This window comes from Athene cunicularia (genome assembly GCF_003259725.1).
Source record: "Athene cunicularia isolate RWA chromosome 1 unlocalized genomic scaffold, athCun1 chr1_part1, whole genome shotgun sequence".
Classification (NCBI taxonomy): Eukaryota; Metazoa; Chordata; class Aves; order Strigiformes; family Strigidae; genus Athene; species Athene cunicularia.
The window spans coordinates 69,451,486-69,463,128 of NW_020799091.1; the positions used below are offsets into that span (position 1 = coordinate 69,451,486).

At 38.3% G+C, this 11,643-nt stretch overlaps 1 protein-coding gene across 20 annotated transcripts in view; it reads left to right on the top strand.

The window, feature by feature from the left end:
* INPP4A (inositol polyphosphate-4-phosphatase type I A) overlaps positions 1–11,389 on the top strand; it is a 97,653-nt gene extending 86,264 nt beyond the window's left edge. For all 20 annotated transcript variants that reach the window (XM_026859685.1, XM_026859657.1, XM_026859712.1 and 17 more), the window contains one exon: positions 8,354–11,389. In XM_026859685.1, coding sequence (XP_026715486.1) covers positions 8,354–8,486 — 133 coding nt within the window. In that variant the 3' untranslated portion in view covers positions 8,487–11,389. The remainder of the gene's footprint in view (positions 1–8,353) is intronic.
* The last annotated feature ends 254 nt before the right edge of the window (positions 11,390–11,643 follow it).

Below are 11,643 nucleotides of genomic sequence, written 5' to 3' on the forward strand. Positions count from 1 at the left end.
ACCCAAGAAACGCATTGCTTTATGTTGACCTACCCAAGGATATTGAAAGAGGGCCAATTTAATCAAAACCTTTGGCTTGTTTGTTCAGCAACATCAGGGACTTGCTCTGACAGGTGAAAGATGTGACTTTCTCTTCTGTTAAATCTTTGACTATGTGATGGTTTGACTGGCTAAATGCCAGGTATCCACCAAGTCGCTCTATCACTTCCCCCCCCCCTTTTCCCCTTGTTTTCTCAATAGGGTAAAGAGGGGAAAGAAGATAAACTAACCCTTGTGGGTGAAACAAAAGCAGTTTTAATATAAGCAAGGCAAAGCAAAAGTCCGCGCGCGGAAGCAAAAGCAAACAGATTTATTCTCTACTTCCCATGGACAGGCGATGTCGGGCCTTCTCAGGAAGCAGGGCTCCAATACACGTAGTGGTTGCCTCGGAGGACCAAGGGTGACCCCACCCCCTTCCTCCTTTCTCCCAGCTTTATACTGAGCAAATGTCATATGGTATGGAATATCCCTTTGGTCGGTTTGGGTCAGCTGTCCTGGCTGTGTCCCCTCCCAAGATCTTGCCCACCCCGTCCCACTGGGGGAAATATCAGAAAGAGCCTTGGTGCTGTGTAAGCACTGCTCAGCAGTAGCCACAACACCAGGGTGCTATCAACACCCTGCCAGCTCCCAGCATAAAACACAGCACCGTGAGGGCTGCTATAGGGGAAAACCAATTCCAGTTCAGCCAGACCCAGTACAGTCTAACAAAGATGATGCAGAACAAATACTGACTAGTCCTAGAGGAATACTGATTAGATGATTCTTCAAGCCCATCACTCTTTCTTCCCCATATCTCATTGTTTTTTGGGGTAGGTGGTTGTGGTTTTAAAATTATTTGCCAATTCTGCTCAGGAACATTGGCACAGAATTAACAAAGCTTAACAAGAAAGATAGGATTATGAAACAAATATGTAGGAGTCCAACTCCACCCCAACCCATTTCAGCCTGGATAAGATGACCTGACCTAGGTGACAGGAAGTGAAAGGGTAGTAAATTACTTCCAGGACATTCAGAAAACATGCTTTCTCTTTTAACTTGGATCTTTTATTTGTGTAACTGTACTGGAAAAGGGAAGGCTTAGTTCAGTTCTGAAGACTTCTGAAGTTTCTGGGGCAATTGAAAGGGCAGAGAAGAAGTACTATTAGGTTGTGGAACTCAATAGAAAGTATTTCATCTCTTCTCTACTGGTAACTTTCCAGAGAAGAAAAGCATCCTTGTTTACACTGTTCTTGAAAAATTAAGAAAGCACCCTCTTCTTCCATGTGATGTTGGTCTTCAAGGTGTTAGTTCCCACTTACTCATCCTCAGGGACTTCCTAGTCTTGTGTTAATTATGTATCCATGATAATTATGTTCAATGAGCATGGACATCAAGGGAGAGAACATTGAGTGCTCATTGTAGATTCTTGTAGAAATTCACAGATACAAGTTTGTGACTTTCACCTTAGAAACAAATATCCTATTAGAATAAACTCACCTTTCTGTAAATAAGTGGCAGCTTTTCCAGTCCCAAATCAAATACATGATAAGAGACAACAAATAATAAAATCATGATGATATGTCTGCAAGTCCAGGCTACAGAGGAACTGACTACCTGGCCACTAAAGGCAGCTCAGGAGTCAAAGTCCAAGTGGATCACGTAGCGTCTTCCATCTGCAGCAGTGCCAACACTCCCCACTAGACCTGTGACTCCCTGCCCTCCCTCCCCCAACCAGATTACTGTCCTGTCAGATACTCCAGTGGAGCTGTGTGAATATGCTCTAATCCAGTTTCAGTCAAAATAATTCACATGGTTAAGGTAGCCCAGCCCTTCCAGTTAGGACATTGTGACACAAGCAGTTCAGTCATCAAGAGAAGAGCTCTCTCTGATAGGGGCTCTTGAAAAGCAGCTGGAAATGGGGTGAGGGAAGTAATCTTGCCTAGCTGCCATGGTGCCCTGACTGTCATGTTTGACTGTGACCACTCACTGCAATAAAACAGCCGTGCTAAAAAGCCTGGTTGGATTTCTTCACTGGTTGACTGCTTTAAGAATAAAATTGTGGTGGATTGACCTTGGCCGTCTGCCAGATGCCCACCCAGCTGCTCTCTCACTCCTTCTTATCAGGACAAGGAGAGAAGATATGATGGAAGACCTTGTGGGTTGAGATAAACACAGGGAGATCCCTTTCCAGTTACTTTTACAGGCAAAACAGATTCAACTTAGAGAAGATTAACTTATTAACAATAGATTTGGATGGTAAGAAACAAAGACAAAAATTAAAACACATTCCCTCCAAAACCCCTTTTATGCCAGGCCCAAGTCCTCTACCTCCTCCCCACACTAAGCAGTGCACAGATGTGGAATGGGGGTTTTCAGTCAGTTTGTAACAGCTTCTCTCTGCTGCTCCTTCTTCCTTGCACTCTTCCCCGACTCTAGTGTGGGTCCTTCCCACAGGCTGCAGTCCTTCACAATAAACCTGCTCCTGCGTGGACTCTTGACGGGCTCCAGTTTCCTTCAGAAAATATTCACCTGCTCCACGATGGGGTCCCTGACAGTCTGCAGTGTGGGTATCTGCTCCACTGTGCTCATCTGCACAGCTGCAGGGGAATCCCTCCTTCAGCACCTGGGGCAACTTCTCCCCTCCTTCCCTGACTTTGGTGCTCACAGGGCTGTTTCTCACATCTTTTCCCATCACTCCTCACTGCCATGGAGTGTTTTGCCTTTTCTTATCACACTTTCCATGAGGCACCACCAGCGTGGCTGAGGGGCTCAGCTGTGCCTGTGTGGGTCCCTTTGAGCTGTCTGGGAACGGCTCTGTCTAGCATGGGGCAGCCCCGGCCTCTCGTCGCAGAGAGGATTCCCATACACAGGATGGATTACCAGGGAATTTGCTTTTTCTCTTTATGCTGGTCCTCTCCTAGAGGTAGTTTGCTGATGAATGTTTTGATATAAGACAGTGTGCAATTTGGTATATTTGGTATTTCCGAAAGGTGACTTTTCACCCCTTGGGTGGAATTATCTACATGGGCCAACAGTGACAAGGAGAGCACTTTCCAGCTCTTGCTTCCATTCCCACTGCATGTGTATGTGCATATGTCTTTGTGTAAAATTGAGTAGCTTGGTACTAATTTTTAATGGTAGAGATGTGGCATGTGATGGTCATAATGTCATCTTGTAATTTTGAGCTTGGCCTCCTTCTTTCCCTCTCCCATTGTTATACTTACCAATATTTTAAAACACTTTTCTTCCTCCAGACTCTTCTGTTAGCCTTTATCCACCACTTTCCAGTCAACATTAGCTTTGTACTTAACTGATTCTCCTTGCCACACACATACACCTTCCTAACACTAGAGAGATCATTGGGATTTGTAGGCATCACAGCTTCAATCTGCCCTTATCCAGTGTAGGCACCAGGAGTGAATTTTGGTCATCAATTTGGATGTGTTAATCCCGGTCAGAAATACAGTTGGTTTAGTTCCCTGCCCACCTAATTACATTTGACTTGAAGTGCCACCAGCATCTGAAGGCCTTTTTTCTCCTCTACCACCTCCAGGGTATCTCTGATGTCTTCCAAGACATTGTTTGTTGGTTACCTAACCTTGCTACGCAACCAGCGGGGTTATGTATCACCTTTTATGGATGGAGTGAGTGCACATGTTCTAACAGGATCAGGCTCATGGGTTGCATTTAGTTGGTGCTTTGTAAACTAAAAATAGAGTTGAACTGCACAGGGTATAAAAGTGATCCAGAATGAAACGCCACACTGCAGAGGCTCGGGTTACCTGCAGAGGCATTCTCCACTGTAGGCTTTTGGTGCTCAAAGTCACATAGGAAGCAGGGCATAATGAGATGGGCTGTGCAGCATGTCTTGCTTTCATGTGCGTGTGTTGAGGCACTTCAGAAGCATGCATTTTTGAAAGCATATTGATACACACTTGAATTCATGTTGAAGCAGAAAAATATGTGGGTGGTTTAGGGTTTTTTGCTTACATATTGAATAGGTAGTTAAGAGGTTAAATTATTTCACTGCAGCCTACACGGAAAGATGTTTGAAAGGGTCAAATACTACAATGGTTATTCATGTTCAGCTTGCTTTTCAGAGCTCCACTTCTCTGCAGCATGCGGAAGCATGGCATATAGAAGCATGAGATACTATTGCTTAGTAATCTGAAAGAATGAACATGGAAAACCATTTATGTTCAACCTACATGTATTTATTTTCAGTAGACTACAGTACTTCTTTCTTATTTTTCTCTTTTATTCTCTTTCCCTCTCCTTATTTCTGTAACTGTGCTGATACATATTTTTGAGATGTTTTTCCACTCTTTCTTTACTTCATCTTCTGGTTTTGTTATGCTTTATTCCATGTTTTTTCATTTTCTTGACCACCTTGTGTTGCCATCTCTTTTTATACATTCATTTGCATGTCCGTCTTTCTGTTTTATTTTCCCTCCTCCCAACCTTCTTCCTTTTCACAGCATTGGAACACGGGAGGTAGTCACCCAGAAGAACTTGAGTGGCTTGGTGCCCATCCGAGATTTCAGACTAGATCCCAGCCTCCTCTACTCTATTCCTTTACTAGCTCTCAGCCCCAATTTACTGATTGTGTGGCTGTTTCTGAGCATAGCATACCTGGTGGCCAGATTACGTTGCAAGTGAAGATAAGGTTAAAAAAAAAATCAAAACAACAAAAAAAGTGCTTGAATGTGTATTGCCACTTGGTATCTGCTGGACAAAGGAATGTGTCATAGCATTGTCTGCCAAGAATTATTATTATGCCTTACAATTTTACGTTTCTATTGTACTAAACTGTAAATATACATCAAATTATTTTATCAAAAAGAACTGTATTGAAACTTTAAATTATTGTTCTGCTTTCAGTGCTTGTAACATAGTCTGATTGGCCTGTTACCTCGTTACTTTAGCCAGCCTGAAGATCTCTTACCAAATACAGTTTTGTGTTACTTGTTTCATGTATTCCAGAGAAAGGAACTCTGTCTGAAAAGAATTTGTATCTTTTTGTATATTTAAAGCATATGCTAATCTTGCCTTTCATTTTTACGAGGTATGAAGAGAAAAATAAAACCATGGGTGGGGTTTATAAGAAATTGTAAGAAATTTATTTAAAGAAATAAAGAAATTTCTATGTTCATTTCAAAGCATAATATCCAAATTACATTACTGAACAGTTTGTAGAACCATAGCCTTGTTCCTTTCTCATGGTTAAGTATGTTCTAATAGACTAGTGTACCCACTCAGAAAACAACTTGCAGTGTGCATGCAGAATTATTTCATTCTATTTGTAGATCTGCATTTTGTAATGTATTAAAGACATAATGAGAATGACTTGTGGTTAGGAAGAGGATGTAATTGGCATTAGCCTGCTAATGATCCATTTGCTGTTTCAGGTGCTTTGTCATAGAACTTACTCTGAAACAGGGTCATTATCATCCTGAAGGTTAAAGATACTGGTCTTTAATATTTCAGGCAAGAACAGGGAGGTATCAGTTAGCTCCTTTAGTAGGTGGGTTTGAGGTTTTCTGTTGGGCTTTGTTTTAATGACACTAGACTAAATATTACTGTTATTTCCATTTTTAAGCGTTGGACAGCTTTAATAAATTATGATGTTGATAGTGACTTAGAGATAAATGAATGATGGTAAGTTAAAGTTGATTTAAGTGGTGAGACTAAAGCGGCTTACCTAGTTTAGTCAAGCAGAATAACTGCAGATGAAATTTGATCATTTATATGTAACATCAGACTAGGAGAGGCCTATTTAAACTGAATGATTTTGTTGATGCAGTGGTCTGACAGAGCTTGTCAATAGCAATAGCTGATCAAAAAACCTAACCTCATTTAATGTAGTTTGCTAAATCTGGGATTTACTTCGCTTGGTGCCTGAGATGACAGAAAATTGGGCTTCTGAGGAGAACTCAGTTCTAGTACTGTGATTTCTATTTTCTACTATTATTAACTTGCTCAGAAACATAGTTAGCTATAGATTGTATTATTATTTTTAATGGAATTTGAAAGCTTCTGAGAAAGGTAAGCTTTAAAAAAGAAAAAAGCACAGTTAGCATAAAAATTAGAATAAAATCCTAAATTTGGTGAAAATTCTAAATAAAATAAAAGTATGTGGTTATATTTGTGTCTTCATGAAATCAGACTGTACAGTACACTATCTCCTGGTATTTTTCCTCACTATTCTCCTAATTTTGTTTTGAAAAGAAAAACAACAAGAAAGACATACATATATATATATATATATATATATTTATTTATTTATTTATTTAAGATTGTTTCCTGTTTATTTTTAGTTGCAATGAATTTAGGTAAATCCTTACTGCTGCTGAGATTTAAAATCATGGTATGATGGTATTGGACATATCCACGTCCTGTGTCAATATGTCTTACCACTGTGTCTCTGTACAAATCATCTCTTCTGTCTGATGAACACTGGTTCATTTGCTGTGGGTACCAAAATCTTCCTTTTTACAAAGTGAACAAATGTCAAGTTGGACTATGGCCTTGTTCTTGCAATGTGATGACTGTCCTGGGTTCAGTCTAACAAGATCTGAAAGTAACTTTAGTAGGCATATCTGCACTGAACTCCCTGAGATTATTAATCTCTTTAAATAACGTATGAAGGCTTTGCTTATGACTATCCATAGGGTTGCAGTAAGACCACCCTTAAATTCATCTAGAGTGAAAGCCTACGCTTTTTGAAAACAATGTAGGTTTTTTTTCTTTTTTTCTTAAACTTTGGTGAGGACAAGTTTTCATCTTTTTTTCTATTTTTAGCTTGGTCTATGCTTTCATTCAGGCATTCAGATATAAAATGCTGTAGTGCCTGCTGCTTATGTGCCTCCAGCAGAAGAAACTTGGCACATGAAATGGTGTGTGAAATATATCTTTGTCACCATCTCTGTGGCCCACCTGTGCCATAGAGGGACACCCATATTTTCTAGTTAAACTTACTGGTTTTATTTGTACTCTGAACTATAATTTTTGCAAATTTTTGATTAATCTATTTGACCGCTACAGCCTTTTTGAGGAGAGTTTTGTAAAACACAAACCAGTGCCATAAAAATAGTGTCGTCACGTATGATCCATTCTATAAAAGGCAGGCACAGAATCTGCTTTGGAGAAAAATTTCAGACTTACTTAAAACTGCTTCTTAAAGCAAAAATTGACAGTGTTTTATGAAGTCAAGCTAGGTGGTACATACAGAACACAATTATATCAGTTTAATTTACCAAAATTAGAAGAATGGTGAGGTCAGTAAGAGCAAGAGAGCTGTCAAACTGAAGCAGAATCCAAACCCTCCTTTTGAATCAGATGACCACAGTTTACCTGGTAGATGCTGCAGCCATCTCCAAGAGAGGAGTAATGTGACATTTCCACCATAAGATGCTGTACTGTACACTTTGCCATGAAGTTCTAGTATTTACTGTTTAGCTTTCAGTTCTCTATCAGGGAAAGACATTCTTCTGCAAGCCTAAATTGATTTATAACATGTATTTAAAAGATAGTGCTTCCTCTTTGTATGTCTGTTTTTGGATATAATCAAAGGAACTCTGAAATAGATTTGCAAGTGTAAAGAAGCCTTATAACTGGAGTAGTTTTTTATTGTAGCAGAGAACCTCTTTGTAATGTGGGGCAGTTGCATTGGGTAAAAATTAAATTCTGCACAGCTTTGTTTCATTGGGGTGATGACTGTCAACGCAGCCAATCTTTTTTGCACCCACACAAAGCTGCTATTTCATGATCAAGGTTTTTTTTTTAGACTGTGTTGGTTTTCAAGTCCATTTATGCATGCAGAGATAACTGGAAAGTCATTACTTTTGTATTAGCTCTAATCTTTAAGTACTGATACTACTGACATGCAGGGAACAATAAAATCACTTTAAAGCTCTTATGGAGAGCAGTTTTTCTTTTTCAGCTTAATATACTAATAAATTATCAGAACTGCTTGTAAGCAATCTCTTGGGATCCTTTGTGCAATGAAGCGGCATGTGAACTCCACAACAGTGTACCCTGAAATACATGAAACCATCGTGAAAGAACTTTTTCAGTAGATGCACTGCTGCTTTCTAGAAATGCAAAACTAGCAATCAGACATAGCATGTGTCCATTCTGTGTGCTTCTTACTAGCATTGTATGATGAGTCATCATTTTTAATATTTGCAGTGGCAAATTAATTAAACGCTCATTAAATATAACCAACTTTTTGTTAATGCTATAAAATAACCAGTTCATTTCATCTTAGTTTAAGTCTTTTTTTTTTTTTTCCTTTTTACTGCTGTCATTTTTTGTGCTTGTTTTTTTTCCCCAGTGAGGGTTGTCGGCGAGAAAATACAATGAAGAATGTTGGATGTCGCAAGTATGCATTTAATTCCCTGCAACTGAAGGCTTTCCCAAAGTATTACAGGCCTCCAGAAGGAACTTATGGAAAAGTTGAAACATAAGCATACTATGTCCTTTAATCGCTGTTCCATTAAAACATGTGGATACACTCTAGATTAATACATGATTTTGTCATCCAGAAGAGATAAATAACCTTTTTGTACGTTTCACTAGGTTATACAGAGCATGTTACTTACAGAATTGGAATCTATAGTAACATTTATTCTGACACCTTAGCTTGAGAATAGTGTGATGACTCTCTGCCCGTTTAAATAGCCTTCAGTGTATGTAAGATGAACAGATGTTGTGCTACTTAATAATTACCTATATGCAAATAGCTAGGTACCTCCTGGATGGGCAAGGACTCTAGGAACGGCATTTAGGCAGCTGTTTCGCATAACATCTTTTTATACTGAGTTGACCTGAGATTGAGCTTTTCATAAACTTTTTAAAACTGAGAGTAAAACTCTAAAGTTGTAAATAAAAAGGGATTGGATCCTAGACAGTCTAATAACTGTAGAATGCATTGTTACAATCAAGAAGCAGAAGTTTAACTTAAAAAAAAAAAAAAAATCACATTAAAAGCCAGGAGTATGAATTGTTTTACTGTATATAGGATGCCATCTTCATGTATGAAATCAACAGTACATAAAAGGCCAGGAATATGAGGTCTCGTTTCTAGTTCTGTCCAAATAAAACAAATTCCTGTCATCTTTGGCAGATAAGGACTTGGGCACACATCTTAACTGATTTTAAAAAGTTTCAGAAACGTAATGATGCTTACCCATTAATGCCAGCAGCAGTTCCCCTTGCCCTTTCCCTGCTGTAAGGCAAGTGTACCAAGCAAGTTGCTAATGTTGCACGTGACGGTTCAGTATGTTCCATGGTGTTGTGTATTAATTAACATATTTTTACCCATGGCTTTTTATATCACTTCAGGATTGGAAACATTAGTATCTCGGGGGGGGGTTACAGGTTTTTGATATTTTTTTTCCTCCAAATCAATTTTGTATGTTAATACAAAAATGCTCAAAGTGCCCGACGCATCCCCTTTACTCCACAACCCAAATTGGTTTCTGTTTACCTTTGTGTTTTACCTGGGCAGATGTTCAGAATTCTGGGGTGGGGGGTGGGAGGAAGTATGACTGTTTTCAGAGTATTTCTGAGGAAGGTAGTGACGCCCCATGTTGATAGAAAGGAACTGCTCGTGTGCTACCGCTAATGTGCAAGAACCACAGATGTGTTCTAGCTTATGACTAAGGTGATCAGTTTGATAGCATTTGATAAAAAATGTTCAACAGATCTCCTTGGAAGTAACCTCCCAAAGAATGCCTTTGAAGCTAAAATACCTTTTTAAAAAACAGCTAAACATTAATTTTCAAATTTTAACAGGATTAAGTCATCTCTAGCTAGCTTCGTTCAGCACACTGTGCCCTTTCCTTCTTGGTTTTTAAGGATGTAAGCTTTAGAACAGAAAAATATGCTTATTTATTCTTGTGAGAATAGCAACAGCCAGGTAAGTATGTGGCTGTTTTCTGATTTCTTTCTCCCTCTCACTGATGTTTGTCTGTGCTGTCACTGCTCTTATCAATCAGTCATGTTCATTCTGCTCCCATGTAGGTTTGGGGGTTCCAGGTCTATCAGTTTTTGCATTTTGCTTTTCGCAGTTTAACACTGAGCAGCATGTCACAAAACCAGGTCAGAGAGTTCTGCTGAACTAGGTTGTTACCATTATTTCAGACTCTCTAGGATAACAAAACACTGAATTCTGTGCAAAACCAATGTATTGTAGAACCTATACCAGGTCTGAACAAATCAACTACAGTAGAACAGTCCCTTGGAGGTTTTATGAATCCTGTTTGCCAGTTAATAAATGTCTCGATTTTATGTTATTTTTTGCTAATATGTAAACAGATAACATGGTGAAAAACTTTTCAATGGGATCTCTTTAGACATGTTACTCCTTTAGTTCTGCTCAGCCTTCAGTCCCTGGCTACATTTATTTTTGTATAAACTATACTCTTTATATCCCTTAGTTTTTATGAGTTGATAATTTTATTTTGTATATTTCAAACATAGTTAATTATATTTTAAGTCCTGTATTGTTACACTAAAAATCTTCCAATGTTCAGCTTCAGAAGAAAATATCAAAGAGGTCTATTGTAACAATTAGCAGAGCCACTCTCTTAGACTGTGGCCAACAATCATTAGATCTACTCTAGAGCTTAGTGATCCTTTATTTATTTTGTATACCAATGTAATCAGAAAATGTTACTGAATTTTGTATGTGCATGGTTTTTGCTCACCTTTTTAAAGTGGTAAAATACCAGTCTCAAGTACTGCATTATTTTGTTTAAAATATTCTGATTTCAGTATGCTTACATGTAAAACATTGTTGTCCAGCTAACTTTTTATATATGACATTGTCAGTACATGCACATCAATGGGCTTGTTTAAAGGGCGTAATGAACAGTAAGATCTCGAGGAGTTCATCAAAAAAGAAAAACTGTGAAACTTGAAATCCACATAGGACGCTTCACAAGGGTGGAGTAAGCTTTTCTGTTGCACAGGAGAGGTGAATTTAAGGATTACTGTACAATGAAGTTCTGTCTAATGTTCTTTTTTGAGTACATTTTTTTAAATTATAAAACATACAAAGGTAAAAAAAGAAAATTGTTGCCAAGTATGTTCTGTGTATGTTCTGTGAAAGTACCTACAGCACAGTTGCCTTTTGTTTCATTTATACATGTAAAATTATTGTATAATACAACACTGTTTTGTCCCAACACAACTGTATTTGCCAAGCTTTGTGCATTGAAATATTTTTATTTATTTGTTTTTGGGCAGTATTAATATATCATAAACATATGGCTACTGTTTTATATATTCTAGTTCATCCAATCCATGTACGCTGTAAATGTGCTAGTCTTTAGGATGAAAACCAATAAAGAACTGACAAGAGTAACAAACAGTGGCTTACTTTTAATGTGTTTGTGGTAAATTAAAATAAAGATGTTCAGATTCCTTGACTTGATATGCTTTATCTGTTGAAGAACGTATTAAGCTAAGTTGTGTATGGAGATATTTTATGCAGATAGGCAAGTCAGGAAGTAGTTATGTCTAAACCCTGATAAAGTACAGCTGCTGTCAGTTTTCTATAGTTAAGTCAGGCACCAGTTTGTCCTAATGCTGTACATTCAACAGCAACAGTTAAACAAA